Source organism: Alosa alosa, chromosome 11 (assembly GCF_017589495.1).
Source record: "Alosa alosa isolate M-15738 ecotype Scorff River chromosome 11, AALO_Geno_1.1, whole genome shotgun sequence".
NCBI classification, from domain to species: domain Eukaryota; kingdom Metazoa; phylum Chordata; class Actinopteri; order Clupeiformes; family Clupeidae; genus Alosa; species Alosa alosa.
Window position 1 is genome coordinate 27,474,937 of NC_063199.1, and position 16,977 is coordinate 27,491,913.

The following is a 16,977-nucleotide window of genomic DNA, read 5'->3' on the forward strand; positions in this document are numbered from 1 at the left end:
GGACCTGCCCTTGAACAAATGCACCCACATGACTCAGCATCGAATGCATATCTCACCTGAGGACTAGGTGCTTCATTTGCAAAGAACGGCCCCCTATTGCCATTAATCTGTATTCATTATACTGTATGCTGTTAATGATTAATTAATTTGTCTGTTTGTTTTTTCTGCATTTTGCCCATCAATCAGTGATAGCTTGCCCTTGATCAGATATGGTGCATCAACACAACATTCATGTTTTTAATTCAATTAAATTCCATTCATACAGTTATTAGTAAAGGTCTTTATTGTGCCAAAGGCCTTCAGCCCCTGGAACAAGCATCTCTTGCACAAGGAACATTCTGGTGCTGCATCCTGACAGAAAAAAGAGAGCTCTCCTACACACCTGGTCTCCTTCAAACAATCTGTTCTTTGTGGTCTTGTCTCTCGATGCATTCCACCTGTCTCTTATGCAGTAATGGTCCACTGACATGACTGCTCCACAGTACTGGATTCATTCTGCCTGGTGTTGGATTCTCTGGCTTCCCCAGGAAAATGTTTTCTCCAACAAATAAACTGTAGATTTGAATAGTCTGATTTGCTGTTGTTAGTAGAAATGTGCTGTTGAGCATCTGACAGTGATGCTCCCCAAGTGGCTCCCTCGATCCATTTCGAAGCTAAGTTCCTAACTAAACTATTATATTAAAACCTGGATTGTAAATCTGTCAACTTGGCAGGCATCCACTATTGCACAAAACCGGGCATGACCATATATGAATGCTGTGACTGGTACTTTCTCTGTGTGTGTGTGTTTGCCTTGATGTTGGCCATTAATCACTATGAGTGAGAGTGTAGAGTGTGTGTCTGTTTGAGAGAAAGAGAGAGGGGTAGAAAGCCTTACTGCGTCCTGGTCTTGAGCTGCTTGACTGAGATGATGGCAGGATTACTGATCTTTGTGTGTGTAATGCTGTCCATATTTCAAACTTCACTATCACAGACAGGCAAGTACCAGTGACCTTCATCTTCATTTTGCGTTTGCTGAATTTCTGTGAGCATTTCATGCAGTTCACTGAACCTGGTTATAGCTGCTTAGGACATTTCATTCACATGGTAATTTTGACCTGTGTTTGACCTTACCTGTGTGGCGTGATAGCATGGTGCATGCCATGTTTTGCATTGTGATAGCTAAATAGCTGCTGCATGTTGTATGGTGCACTGTGGTCAATAGCCAGTACTTGTGTTGTGGTACTAGTGTTTGCTGTGTGATCTGCAGACTCCAGTCCCGTGGTGTCAGTGCGGAATGGGACTCTTCGGGGTGCCTCCATGACTGTGAAAGGCTCCGATAAGCAGGTGCAGCAGTATTTGGGGATCCCCTTTGCCCGACCCCCTCTGGGCCCACTGCGTCTGTCTGCCCCCCAGCCTGCAGAGTCCTGGGAGGGAGAGAGAGACGCCACCCAGCAGCCGCCCATGTAAGTCTGGCTCAAGCACTAGATACAGTAAGTGATATGTAGAGCCAGATTTAGGGGGTGGGGGGGGTCATATAATATTTTTCATATTTGTCATTAATGCAAAGTCATATTATAATGGTGCTGTTTCTTCAGCACCATTAGCTCATACATGTCATTACATTTACATTTATTAATTTGACAGACGTGTTTATCCAAAGCGACTTACAGCAATGGAATAACATTTATGCTATTATTTAAGCATTTTAACAACTAAGCTACAGAGCTACAGCGACAGTAATAGAATAAGATTAAGCTATTAACATTAAGTATTTTAACATTGAATCTATGAGCTACAGCTATAGCAATAGAATAATATTTAAGCTACAGTGCAGAGGAGACTATAGCTAGGAATAACCACTGCATCTGTCAAAACTAGCACTAGAGGATAGGGGTGCGGGTGCCTACATATTAAGTGGTAGTAGAGTATGGAGGAGAAGAAATGGTAGAAAAGAAGGTAGAAAAGGAAGTGGAGAGGGAGTTGTGTCTTCAGGAGTTTTTTGAAGATAGAGAGAGACGCCCCCTGCTCTATGTCTTATGTTCTCTGTATTGTATTTATTTCTCTCTTATGTTACAATGTAGGTGTCTGCAAGATCCAGACATTTTACCAAAGATGTCAAAAAACTTGCTCATGGAGTTCAGTATTCCCCCAGTATCGGAGGACTGTCTGTACCTCAATGTATACACTCCTGTGAAATCCACAGGTGGAGAGAAACTACCCGTAAGTTCACGAATTCAGCCAATTCAAATATTTACTTGAGTGGATGCAATGGCATTAGTGAGAGTACTATGCAATATTAATTAATGAGAACAACACTTATCAGCTGATATTACAGTTTCTTACAACTGCTTAATCACATTTTCAAAAATCTGTCTATTTTTAAAAACTACACACAAAACCCAAAATTGCTCACACAAAATGCAAAATGCCTCAAATCTCCAGCAAAATAACACACAACATTCAAAATGTCATAAACAACAACAACAAAAAACAAAGCACAATACAATGGCCACCAGATGCATATGGAGTTTTGAAAAAACTGATTTTGCCTAAGACAGAAATGACTGTATTTCCAGAGAAAGAAATTACTAAAGTTCCTAAGGCATTTCTGAAGGCACAGAAAAAAATCATTGAGCTAATGGTAACTTGGGGACAAACAAAAATACAGTAAAAAAGTCAAGTTTTACATAATGTCGACTTTTTGTAGAACATTACGCAAAAGTCCGATTCATTTTCATTTCAAAGCATCTGCATTGGTTCTAAACATTTCAATCGGAAATCCTCTAGGAGCAGATCGAAAAGGTCTATATACCTATGTATAGAGAGTATATCTATCCATAGGCCTATACTAAGGCAATGATTGGATGGTGTTCAGTAAAGTATGAGTGTTTAACACATGTGAGGAGAGAGAGTAAAGCATTTTGATAGGTTGTGTTTGAAAAACGAAATCAAGTTACTTCCTGTTAGATTTTTGTGTGTTATGGTAGAAAATTGTGTGTGGTGTTTTGCAAAATGTGTTTTAGTTAATTGAAAACTGAGTTAAACACTGAGAATTACTGTATGGTTTTGCTGATTTGTTGTGGGGTTATGGTGTTTGGAAGACCTGTTTAGAAAATTGTGTGACAAGCAAAGATTTAGTGTGTAAGCAGTTGAAAAAAACTGTAACAAATTCAGTTTTAACAAATAGAAATGCTATAAATATGACTAAAAACACATACATACTTACAACAAGCATCTGAGGAAGAATGAATATGCCATGTGTGAGAGGATACAGTATCACCCAGCAATGGGGATTTGCTTTCAGGAGTTTTGCCCTTTGCACTAAGTGAGGTAAACAAATGGGAGGTTATACCCTGAGGGGCCCTGACCAGTGCACAAGATCTGACAGGGTGAAGCCCAGGTGTGCAGGTAACACCACCCATTTACCCCCTTTACATCAGGTATTTGTTTGGATCCACGGTGGTAATTACCAGTTCGGAGCTGTTTCCCAGTATGATGGATCCGTCCTGGCTGCCTACGAGAATGTGGTTGTGGTTATTGTTCAGTATCGGCTTGGAATCTTAGGATTCTTCAGGTATGATTTTCCCACATACACAGACACACACACACACACACATTGAGTAGTGTTTTGCAAAATGTGTTTCAGGATATTGAAAACTCAAACTCGGTCAAACACAGAGAATTAGTGTATGGTTTTGCAGATTTGGTGTGGGGTTATGGTGTTTGGAATACCTGTTTAGAAAAATGTGTGACAAGCAAAGATGTCTTTTGGCATAGATGTGAATTGTTTCCAATCTCCAAATGCTATGTCTTATTTGGCTTGTGTGTAGAGTTTTGGCATAATAAGTCAAACTCTGCAAAAGTGTGTAAGCAATATGGTTATGGTTATCGTTATGGGATTTGGCAGACGCTTTTGTCCAAAGCGTCTTACAAATAAAACAATAGTTAAAAAAAACTGTCAACACTCTCTCTCTACCCCCTCTATTTCTCTCTCTCTCTCTCACACACACACACACACACAGTTGGCTTTTTTTGTTTGTTTTTTTAAAGGAGGCAACATGCTACATGGCAAATGAGTAAGCCGCGACTGCCACAGCTGATTTTCTTCATCAGTGTCTTTTGATGCTATATGTCTCTTTTTCTCTTCAAACTTCATTCACAAACCATGTGTAGGTAGAACTTCATTCACTAACCTTTATTCCTCAACAATGTGTTGGTGTCTGTGTGTGTCCTGTGAAGCACTGGAGATAAACAGGCGTGGGGAAACTGGGGTTTCCTGGACCAGATAGCTGCTCTCCAGTGGGTGCAGGAGAACATCGAGAGCTTCGGAGGAGACCCCAACTCTGTCACTATCACTGGAGAGTCGGCCGGTGGGATGAGCACCTCTTTCCTGGTAAATCAAAACACTCAACGTCCATGTTTTCACAAGCCGATGAGAAATGCAGATAAAATTCAATTTGTATTGCATTCTGTAGTCTGTATTCAACTGTATTTGTACAGCCATAAGTAACCTGTTAAGCGTATGTATGTGTAATGCTTATCATCCAATACCAGACATTTACATATAGGATGTGCCTTCACTTTGCATGCTTGATATTTACCCTTTTCATAGGTTCTGTCTCCTCTTGCCAAGGGACTGTTTCATCGAGCTGTATTTCAAAGTGGAACAGCAACAGTGGCTGGCTATTCCACCAATACCCCAAGGGTTTTTGCCGAGGTTTGGTCACATCTATATTAGATGTGTTCACTGCACACAGGCATTGAAGACCACATATGTGCAGACATTTTTTTTTTTTAATGTAAAAAAATATGTGCTGTTTAATGCCTTTAATTAACAACATTTAAAGACCATTTTCATAAATGAGGATCTTTGCTTTGTCTCTAAGTGCAGATGGTGGCCAATGCATCAGAATGTGATGCCGGCTCATCAGAGGTGCTGGTTCAGTGTCTTAGACTGAAAACCCAGGAGGAACTGATCAGTATCATGAAAAAAGTAAGCCAAAAAAACACCTGCAAAAGAAATATCACATACTAGCTTGGGAATACCCATACGTACTTTCGACAAATTTAGGATTTGCTCTGCAGGTCTGTCTAGAGGCCATTGAAGCCCATTTACAATGTTCCTAAAACACGGGCATGCAAATACAATCGCTAATCCAGCATGGACGTGTATTTCTTTGGAACTGAGTAAACAACTGCATTTTAAACCTTTGTTTACAAGATTTCTATACTTTTGAAATGTTTTGGTAAGAGTTTAATATACCAATTTAAGTTAAATTTCACTGCTAGTTACGTCCCTGCTAGAAGTTGTAAGTCAATTAACCTTTTCCAGACCCACTCCCTATTGTACAATTGTGAAGGTCTGGGTGTTCCCAGGCTAATCACATTCTGTATAACAAAGAAAGATGACATATACCATGCCTACAGGCATCCATTATTTTACAATTACATCAAATGAATGCATTACTGTAAGTCAATTTGCATATGCTTCCACATCAATAATATTCAAATGAATATTTACCTAGACTAACACATTGGCTATAATTATTCAATTATTCCTAATATCTAAAATGTCCTAAATCTTCTAGAAAAACCTTGCAAGAGCCACTGTCGATGGGATGTTTTTGACAGCCCCAGCAGAAGAGGTTTTAAAAAGCAAAGACTTCCTGAAAGTCCCTATTCTTATAGGTGTAACTAATCACGAGGTTGGATGGTCATTAGCCATGGTAAGTCACCTGTCACCTATCCTCAACGTAACACTTAACAGCAATGGTGTGATTTAACATTATAAATCCTATAGCAAAACTGTTTTTCCAAAACTGCCATGTTATAGCCTAAGTGTGTCTGAACAGGCTTCTCTACCTGGAGGATGGGAGCAGGGCATGACTCGAGCGACGCTGATGGAAGCACTGACCAGGTTCTATCCTATGGGGGTGGTGAGTTTGTTCCCTTTCCCTCTCTGTTTCTCATCTTTCTCCTCCTCTATTGCTTTTCTCCATCTACTGTCAGCTTTATGTCGTGCCATGATCTCATTAGGGAATGACTCCACCTGCTGGAGGCATTTAGTAGTGCTGTTGAGGAGCTGTGATATGAAGGGTTCAGATGCAAAACCCTCTAAGTCTGACCCCTTTTATTTTAAATGAGCCTTGTAAAAGGCTTCTATAGGCCAAGTTTTTGCCTACAAATTGATATTTCAGACCAGGAAGAGTATTTATATTGAAGCAAAATTATTTGATTAATGTATTAGACTATGTGGAGAGCATTCACTCACCATTGTTATCTCATTTTTGACGGAGGTGGTGTTTAGAGGCTTTTGCATCTGAACTCTTCATATACTTTTATTTATTTAGCAGACCCTTTTAACAAAGCAACTTCCAAAAATGAGGAATAACAAGCCACAGAGCAGTGGAGACCTAAGGAATTAATACTGTATCAATCAATGTTATGACTAGAGGTTGAGAGTGCAGACGTTAAGTACCAGTCAAAATGTATAGAAGGAGAGAATAGTTGAATAAGATGGAGGTAGAGGAGGGAAGCAAGGGAAGTGCAATTGCGTGTTAGGTGTTATTTAGGTGTGTCACTTCCCAAACCAACCGCATCTCTCTCTCCCACTCGCTTCCAGCCAGCCTTCTCACTATTAACGTTTTTCATGTGACGTATTCTAGGTTCTATAGCTTTGTTTACATCCAGCTGGTAGGCAAGGGACAAGTTGAACCCATTGAACATCGTTGTCTGCAGCTGCCTCTCAGTAGGCTACATCTCTGTATTTCAGCAATGTCAACATTTCAGGCATCAATAAAGGTGATGATGAAACGTTATCCCATTGTTCAATATTTGATAGCCTGTCACAGGAACGTTGTTTCGCTAAAATCGCCCTGATTTGGTGCATTGATCTGTATCGATAACGTTATGGGAGAACCTGCATGTAGCCTAATGGTAGCCTAACTTTTTTTCTCTGTTCAAAACTCGGTTTACACGAAGACAATAGTCTTAGTCTTCGTCGCCTTTTTGCTTCTTATTGTAAAACCAACTGTTAGGGCCTACACAAGTGGTCGGCATCCCGGTCAATATTTGATATTAAAATTTCAATTTTGAAGCTATTTGTAACTATGTGTAGCCTATGCAACCCGACTGTTGTAGGCTTGCCTACCACTCTCTGCAGTTCCTTGCCTACCATTCTTGCCTACCACTCTAGTTGTAAACAAACGGTCACATGACATTATGACGTAGGTGCAAAACCTTAATAGACCCTTTCAAGAGAGTTCCATTATCAGCATCATAGTTGGCCCCACAAGGCTTCCGTTTTAACATTCCATATGTTATCTTAATGCAGTGGAAGTAGATTGGGAACCAAATAGAATGTTCAAGCATTGTTTTTGTTTTTATTGTTGAAAGAGTCTATTTATATATTTATATATATTTATATATATATATATATATATATATATATATATATATATATATATATATATATGTTGACCCTTTCAACAATAAAAACAAATAAAAACAAAAACAATGCTTGAACGTTCTATTTCGTTCCCAATCTACTTCCTCTGCATTAAGATAATGGAATGTTAAAAAGGAAGTCTTGTGGGGCCAACTATGATGCTAATAATGGAACTCTCTTGAAAGGGTCTATAAAGGCAAAAAAGCCCCAAAAAATATACTTAAGAAATATGAGAGCAGTAGATGGGTGAATAAAGAATGGGTTCTTTCAGGCCTCCGGACTATATGCAATCATTGCAGATGAGTATCTGAAGAATGCCAAAACACCAGAGGAAATCCGTGATGCTAGCCTTGAACTTCTGGGTGATTTATTCTTGGTGGTGCCAACCATCACCGTTGCTACCTATCACAGAGGTAAACACAGATTCCTCCTTCCAGCCACTCTCACACCAGCACCTGTTTCAATTACGTATGACACCATATTATCCTAACTTACTATTTAAATATTTTGTGTAACTTCTTTTCCTTTGAATGTGTTTTTCTTGTATTATCCTTTATTTTCGTTTATCACATTTTGAATTATCTCAGATTTTTCTCATTTGTAAAACCCTTTGAATGACCATAATGTTTTAAAGGTGCTATATAAATAAAGTTGCCTTGCCTTGCCTAGCCTTATGTTATTCAGTATCATTTTCTACCAAATTGACATGAAGCACATTTACACATATAGTGTGACAATGTAAACTCTATTGCTTTTCTCCATCTGCTGTCAGCTTTATGTCGTGCCATGATCTCATTAGGGAATGACTCCACCTGCTGGAGGCATTTAGTAGTGCTGTTGAGGAGCTGTGATATGAAGGGTTCAGATGCAAAACCCTCTAAGTCTGACCCCTTTTATTTTAAATGAGCCTTGTAAAAGGCTTCTATAGGCCAAGTTTTTGCCTACAAATTGATATTTCAGACCAGGAAGAGTATTTATATTGAAGCAAAATTATTTGATTAATGTATTAGACTATGTGGAGAGCATTCACTCACCATTGTTATCTCATTTTTGACGGAGGTGGTGTTTAGAGGCTTTTGCATCTGAACTCTTCATATACTTTTATTTATTTAGCAGACCCTTTTAACAAAGCAACTTCCAAAAATGAGGAATAACAAGCCACAGAGCAGTGGAGACCTAAGGAATTAATACTGTATCAATCAATGTTATGACTAGAGGTTGAGAGTGCAGACGTTAAGTACCAGTCAAAATGTATAGAAGGAGAGAATAGTTGAATAAGATGGAGGTAGAGGAGGGAAGCAAGGGAAGTGCAATTGCGTGTTAGGTGTTATTTAGGTGTGTCACTTCCCAAACCAACCGCATCTCTCTCTCCCACTCGCTTCCCTCCAGCCTTCTCACTATTAACGTTTTTCATGTGACGTATTCTAGGTTCTATAGCTTTGTTTACATCCAGCTGGTAGGCAAGGGACAAGTTGAACCCATTGAACATCGTTGTCTGCAGCTGCCTCTCAGTAGGCTACATCTCTGTATTTCAGCAATGTCAACATTTCAGGCATCAATAAAGGTGATGATGAAACGTTATCCCATTGTTCAATATTTGATAGCCTGTCACAGGAACGTTGTTTCGCTAAAATCGCCCTGATTTGGTGCATTGATCTGTATCGATAACGTTATGGGAGAACCTGCATGTAGCCTAATGGTAGCCTAACTTTTTTTCTCTGTTCAAAACTCGGTTTACACGAAGACAAAAGCCTTTCTTAGAAGCTGTGAAATTTGACCAGAAAGGAACATGTCTTCCTTCTGAAAGCTGACACAAAATCAAACAATATTTGATCATTTAACTTCAACTGAACAGCGACAGGTCTTGGTAGGCAGTAGACTCAGCAGACGTTAAAACGGTAGCCTATGTTATAGCCAGAGTCAGTCAGCATCATGTAACATTAATGGCGTTAGTCATGAATCCTGTAACATATTATATCATATAACAGCGATGGCTTATTCGAAGACGATCTGCATGGATATATAACCACCCAGAAAAACTCAGAATGTGAGTGATAAAGTTCATTAATTGTATGAAACTTTTTATTAGTTATCCATTGCAGCATCGCCTATATTAGGCTGTTATGCTAGCTCAGCCTTTAAATATGTTGTTATTTTGGTCATGTGGACTTGATTAAACGAATAAAGATAATTCATAAACTGCTTATTTCTTACATGACTGAAGCAGTAGCCTAGGTTCAACAGTGGTGTTTGAGGTTGCTGTGTTAAGTTGTTGTGTGTGATCGTTAAACAATTAGGATCAAATCAGTTTATTTTGACATACGGGAGTTAGCCTGACCTGTAACGTTAGCCTATAGCACATAAGCCTATTCTGTTTTCATTTATTAGCATTTGTTGTGATTATATAATCAAATGACACTCATGATAACTTGAAATAGAAGGACAGAAGATAGGTGATTGATGTCCACAAGCACGAATTTCACGAGACAAATTAGAACAAACTGTTCCAGTAAAAATAATCTTGCCATGTTTAAAATGCTGCACTTTTTCCCTTCATAGCCTATCTCTGGCAATTCATTTTTGGATGACTGTAGATAGTAGTATTTTAGCCTACGTCTTCGTAGACAGTAGGCTACACCATTAGGCTATCTTGAGAATTAAAGACTTCACAGCTGCTAATGATCATCCTCCACAACCACGAGGATAGGTAGGCTAAACGGTCGTTCGTAAGCCTTTTGCTTCTTATTGTAAAACCAACTGTTAGGGCCTACACAAGTGGTCGGCATCCCGGTCAATATTTGATATTAAAATTTCAATTTTGAAGCTATTTGTAACTATGTGTAGCCTATGCAACCCGACTGTTGTAGGCTTGCCTACCACTCTCTGCAGTTCCTTGCCTACCATTCTTGCCTACCACTCTAGTTGTAAACAAACGGTCACATGACATTATGACGTAGGTGCAAAACCTTAATAGACCCTTTCAAGAGAGTTCCATTATCAGCATCATAGTTGGCCCCTCAAGGCTTCGTTTTAACATTCCATATGTTATCTTAATGCAGTGGAAGTAGATTGGGAACCAAATAGAATGTTCAAGCATTGTTTTTGTTTTTATTGTTGAAAGAGTCTATTTATATATTTATATATATTTATATATATTTATATATATATATATATATATATATATATATATATATATATATATATATATATATATATATACATATATATATGTTGACCCTTTCAACAATAAAAACAAATAAAAACAAAAACAATGCTTGAACGTTCTATTTCGTTCCCAATCTACTTCCTCTGCATTAAGATAATGGAATGTTAAAAAGGAAGTCTTGTGGGGCCAACTATGATGCTAATAATGGAACTCTCTTGAAAGGGTCTATAAAGGCAAAAAAGCCCCAAAAAATATACTTAAGAAATATGAGAGCAGTAGATGGGTGAATAAAGAATGGGTTCTTTCAGGCCTCCGGACTATATGCAATCATTGCAGATGAGTATCTGAAGAATGCCAAAACACCAGAGGAAACCGTGATGCTAGCCTTGAACTTCTGGGTGATTTATTCTTGGTGGTGCCAACCATCACCCCGTTACTACCTATCACAGAGGTAAACACAGATTCCTCCTTCCAGCCACTCTCACACCAGCACCTGTTTCAATTACGTATGACACCATATTATCCTAACTTACTATTTAAATATTTTGTGTAACTTCTTTTCCTTTGAATGTGTTTTTCTTGTATTATCCTTTATTTTCGTTTATCACATATTGAATTATCTCAGATTTTTCTCATTTGTAAAACCCTTTGAATGACCATAATGTTTTAAAGGTGCTATATAAATAAAGTTGCCTTGCCTTGCCTAGCCTTATGTTATTCAGTATAATTTTCTACCAAATTGACATGAAGCACATTTACACATATAGTGTGACAATGTAAACTTTTGAGTTTTTATGAAGTACTGTGTATTTAATTTCATTTGCATAATTAACACGTGCATTGTCGTTAGTCTTGATCATTTTCAGTTTCATATTTGTTTTGTGCACACACTATAGTATTAAACATGTCCAGGCTGTCATCTTGTTCGTTACAGTCTGTTGATCCGTGCCACCTCTATGATCTTGCAATGACTTGCATGACACCTCACAGAGAGGAATGAGGAAATCATTCATTGTCAAGACTCTCCACCCAGATGCTGGTGTCGTTATATGCATCTGCTGAAGGAAATTCTATATGTAAATAAGAGTCGACTGCACTTGAAGAGTTTATTTCCCCCCCAAAAAAAAGATACCCTCAATTTTCAAAAATGTTAATTAATCATTTTTATTGTGTATTTCAGGTAATAGCAATCAAGCTGCAGTTGATATGTTATATTATGTTATATTCGTCAAAATGGGGATATCTGTTTGAGTCCTGGGCCACTTTTGCCACTTCAATAATCCATATTGATGTTAGTCGCTCGTCTGCTCTCCTTGTCCACACAGATGCTGGAGTACATGTGTACCTGTATGAGTTCCAGCACAGGCCAGAGATTTATAAGGACACCAGACCCAGCTTTGTGAAGGCTGACCACTCAGACGACATCGGGTTTGTGTTTGGGGCCTGCTTCTGGAATGGACACATTAAACTCAATGGTAAGCACAGTGCATGAATAATTACAATAGGCTATATTATTCTCTTAGGTAATAGCCAGGGCCAGGGATTCGGGCTGCTTTGTAAGTCTTAGTTAGGGGATGGTTCAAGTGTAGTTTGACTGTAGGCCAACTGTAGATGTTGAGTGAGTCTAAAGGACTGCTTGGTAAATGCAAAATATGCCAGTCACATTATATTTTACACCTACAGTACGTATGTAGAATAGGATTATATTGTATATTATTCTATGACAAAGAATGTGTTGATTCACATATTGTAAGTGAGTAGAAATGGCCAAAATTATTAACATACAAATAATTAACACAGTGGGAATCTTGACAAGGCTGTAATTTAATTTAATCTAATTAATGAGAGCTTTATAGTAAGAATCGGACATGAAATCTTGTTTGATACATTTACACCCAGTGGCGATCTACAAAGAGCCATTTCTTCCCATACTTTCTGGCACCTTTCATTTGTATTCAGTGAACACCTCTACAAAAAGGAAGGGAGAAAATAAGATCTTATCAAAATAATGATGAATTCAAGTGCCTCATGAACTACCTAAAGGTAATTACGAGAGATTAGACCATCTGCCTTCATCACTCTCTCTAATGTACTTCACTGGGTGACAAAAGTGAGAGAATGCCTCAAGCAAGAAAAAAAAACATCACAGAGTAGCGCTTCCCAACGTGTGGGGTAGGCTGGAGTTACAGTGAGTTCAGAGTAAAAAATGAATAATAAAATAATAATAATAATAATTAAAGAAGAGCTCTGCTAAAATAGAATAAGTTAACTGATAACTAGACATAAATGATTCAATTGAAGATGTTCTGTTCAAATGTAAAAAAAAAGCAATGTTTTAGATTTTTCAGTCATAAAAGATTTGGGAAACATGCAGAGATACACAAACCTTTTCATGCCTCATCATGACTTAGCTAGACTGGGAATACCCATAAGACCCTTTGGCAAATTTGAGATTTAGGTATTAGGTCCGCCTGGCCAAGAGACCATTAAAGCCCATTTCCAATGTCCCTAAAACATAGGCACGCAAATACAATCATTAATCCAGCATGGACGTGTATTTATTTGAGATTGAGTAAGCAACTTATAACCCTCGTTTACGAGATTGGTACACTTCTGAAACAGTGTTAATGCAGCAATTTTAAATTCTAGTTACCTCCCTGCTGGAAGTCGAAAGTCAAGTAACCTTTTCCAGACCCTCTCTCAATTACAGTTGTGAAGGTCTATGTGCTAACCAGGCTATAGCTTAGCTAATGTCGCAGCAGTTTTATTGAGAGATTTTATAGGAAGCATGAAAAAACAAGGGGAGGAGAAATAAAGAATGTGTAAGTAGCACAACAGTGAGTTGTTCTAACAATGACAAATCATTTTCATTGTATACTACAGGTGCTGGTCATATAATTAAAATACCATCATACCATTCCATTCAAAAAGTGAAACTTGTATATTATATTCATTCATTACACACAGACTGATATATTTCTCAAATGTTTATTTCTTTTAATTTTGATGATTATAACTGACAACTAATGAAAATCCCAAATTCAGTATCTCAGAAAATTAGATTACTTAAGATTACCAATACAAAAAAAGTTGGCCAATTGAAAAGTATGAACATGAAAAGTATGAGCATGTACAGCACTCAATACTTAGTTGGGGCTCCTTTTGCCTGAATTACTGCAGCAATGTGGCGTGGCATGGAGTCGATCAGTCTGTGGCACTGCTCAGGTGTTATGAGAGCCCAGGTTGCTCCGATAGTGGCCTTCAGCTCTTCTGCATTGTTGGGTCTGGCGTATCGCATCTTCCTCTTCACAATACCCCATAGATTTTATATGGGGTTCAGGTCAGGCGAGTTTGCTAGCCAATTAAGAACAGGGATACAGTACCATGGTCCTTAAATAGATACTGTTAACTTTGGCACTGTGTGCAGGTGCCAAGTCCTGTTGGAAAATGAAATCTGAATATCCATAAAGTTGGTCAGCAGCAGGAAGTGCTCCAAAACTTCCTGGTAGACAGCTGTGTTGACCCTGGACCTCAGAAAACACAGTAGACCAACACCAGCAGATGACATGGCACCCCAAACCAATCACTGACTGTAGAAACTTTACACTGGACTTCAAGCAACGTGGATTCTGTGCCTCTCTTCCTCCAGACTCTGGGACCTTGATTTAGCAGCAGTCCAGTCCTTTGTGTCCAGGTGAGACGCTTCTGACGCTGTCTCTTGTTCAAGAGTGGCTTGACACAAGGAATGCGACAGCTGAAACCCATGTCTTGCATACATCTGGGTGTGGTGGTTCTTGAAGCACCGACTCCAGCTGCAGTCCACTCTTTGTGAATCTCCCCCACATTTTTGAATGGGTTTTATTTCACAATCCTCTCCAGGGTGCGGTTATCCCTATTGCTTGTACACTTATTTCTACCACATCTTTTCCTTTCCTTCGCCTCTCTATTAATGTGCTTGGACACAGAGCTCTGTGAACAGGCAGCCTCTTTAGCAATGACCTTTTGCGTCTTGCCCTCCTTGTGCAAGGTGTCAATGGTTGTCTTTTGGACAACTATCAGCAGTCTTCCCCATGATTGTGTAGCCTACAGAACTAGACTGAGAGACCATTTAAAGGCCTTTGCAGGTGTTTTGAGTTAATTAGCTGATTAGAGTGTGGCACCAGGTGTCTTCAACATTGAACCGTTTCACAATATTCTAATTTTCTGATATACTGAATTTGGGGTTTCCATTAGTTGTCAGTTATAATCATCTAAATTAAAAGAAATAAACACTTGAAATATATCAGTCTTTGTGGAATGAATGTATACATTATACAAGTTTCACTTTTTGAATGGATTGCTGAAATAAATCAACTTTTTCATGATATTCTAATTATATGACCAGCACCTATATTGTACTTTAGTAATATATCAGTCTAGTACAGACGCATGGCTGTAGGCAGTGTTTTGCCCTCTCCACTACATGTACCAAACCATTTTTATGAGTATATTTTTTGGGCTTTTTAGCCCTTATTTGGATAGGACATTGAGTGACATGTGAAAGGAAGTAAGTGGGAGAGAGAGATGGGGTGGGATTGGGAAATGACTGCAGGTTGGATTTGAAGCTGGGTCCCTTTGGGCACTTGGACCCAAACATGGTATGGATGCTGTAGCCAGTTGCGCCACAGCAACCCCCCTGTACCAAACCATTTTGTCTTGTCTGCTGCAGGCTCATCCACAGAGGAGGAGAATCACCTGTGCAGGACAGTTATGTCATATTGGGCCAACTTTGCTCGGACTGGGTGAGTGTCTCTGCTGTGGTCTGTCTGTCCGGTTTCTTTTCTGTGTCTGAGGTTTGTTTTTTAAGAGTGATGACTCACCCAGTCTGTAATCTATAACCAGAAAATGTTTTCTTAAGTCTTAAATGCTGTAGCCTTAAGAAAGTGATATTGAACTATCATAACAATGATACATTCTATAGTCTACACTGTATACACAGATTGTGCTTCAAATATGTTGTTGTTGGGTTTTTTTTCCTTGTGGGAGGGAAGGTGCCAGAGATGTTTTCTTATCTACTCACTGATAGCAATCAGATGTAAAGGCCTTTACTATTTGTGTGTCAACTGCAATCTTGCTGTGCCCTCCAGCTCTCCTAATGGGCCTGGCCTGGTGCACTGGCCTCTGTATGATGCCAGCAACAAGTACCTGAACCTGGACCTGCAGCAGAGTGAGGGGCAGGACCTGAAGAAGGACAGAGTGCAGTTCTTCAACACGGAGCTGCCCAAGAGGCTCGCTGCAAAGAAAACAGCAAAATAATATGACACGCCTGATTGGCCACTGTTACTCACCCTACTGTGCCTCTGTAGAACCACTTGTGTTAAAGGAATCGTATGTAAGAAATGTATTTCTATTAATCATAAAATGGCCCTGATATGTCACTAGACATTAAGAAATCATGTTCATTTCAAATACTTATATCACTGACAACAGTAGTCTGGCCAGGATATTATCATTTAAAAAGTGAAGTTGCAGCCCTCAACTGATGTTGATGTTGTCATGTTGTGTTTTGGCCTGATGCGCCACCCTCCACCTATCTACTAATCACGAAGTCAGTAGTGTTTCGCATCCAGGGTGCCATTTCTGCTAGTCAAGGGGGGGGGGGGGATACACCGCTCTACAGTAATTTGAAAGTGATTGCAGTACCAGTTTTGGCCACAATCTTACATACGGTTCCTTTAAAGAGATCAATATCTTGTGTGGCAGCCAATCAGACATGTTGTGCCTGGTTTGTAAGTGTTGTAAGTGGAAATCCTATATCCTACTATAATCCTTGCAAGAAACAAACAGCTAAATCATGGGCTGAATAGTGTATGTGTTTCCTTGAATGTTTTTTTTCCTGGGGGTGGGGGGGTGCTCCTTTATGAGAAATACTTTATGCTATAGGCCAGTGTTTTTCAACCTTTTTTGTGCCACGGCACACTTTTGACACTTAAAATGTCCCACGGCACACTAACATCCTGTGTGAAGAAAAAATAAACATACCATAGCCTAAAATTTCAAATAATACAGATATGGCCTTATTATGGCTTCTATGCAAGACCTGCTCCATAAAACAAGCGCCCTCTGTTTCATTTGTAGGTGACTATATCTAATTTAATTGTTGTTATGAACTGGATATGTGATGATTCTGTGAATACTGGATATGGGGCCCCTGTTGTACAATGCCTGCATACCACAAATAGTGCAATCATACAATCAATGAGAGCATGTGGTTATAAATTATTTGATGCAACAGTTGCTTTTCTGGACCAGTGAGTGACATTTGGGTAATTTTCTGCGGCACACCTGATGATCTCTCACGGCACACTAGTGTGCCCCGGCAGTGGTTGAAACACTGCTAGGC

At 39.1% G+C, this 16,977-nt stretch overlaps 1 protein-coding gene across 1 annotated transcript; it reads left to right on the forward strand.

Moving 5' to 3' along the window:
• Positions 1-419: 419 nt before the first annotated feature.
• On the forward strand, positions 420-16,023 carry LOC125303891 (carboxylesterase 5A-like). The gene is made up of 13 exons (XM_048257844.1): positions 420-977; positions 1,250-1,445; positions 2,064-2,202; positions 3,423-3,556; positions 4,222-4,375; positions 4,595-4,699; positions 4,874-4,975; positions 5,571-5,708; positions 5,835-5,918; positions 7,701-7,842; positions 11,921-12,070; positions 15,304-15,376; positions 15,722-16,023. Exons 1-13 carry the CDS (start codon positions 908-910, stop codon positions 15,888-15,890), a joined length of 1,656 nt encoding a protein of 551 aa, XP_048113801.1. The 5' UTR covers positions 420-907; the 3' UTR covers positions 15,891-16,023.
• Positions 16,024-16,977: the final 954 nt, after the last annotated feature.

Coding starts and splice junctions, on each gene's coding strand:
- LOC125303891 (XM_048257844.1), top strand. CDS start 908: ATGATGGCAGGATTACTGATCTTTGTGTGTGTAATGCTGTCCATATTT. Junction 4,376..4,594: donor GGATGAGCACCTCTTTCCTG/GTAAATCAAAAC, acceptor CCCTTTTCATAG/GTTCTGTCTCCTCTTGCCAA. Junction 4,976..5,570: donor TGATCAGTATCATGAAAAAA/GTAAGCCAAAAA, acceptor TAAATCTTCTAG/AAAAACCTTGCAAGAGCCAC.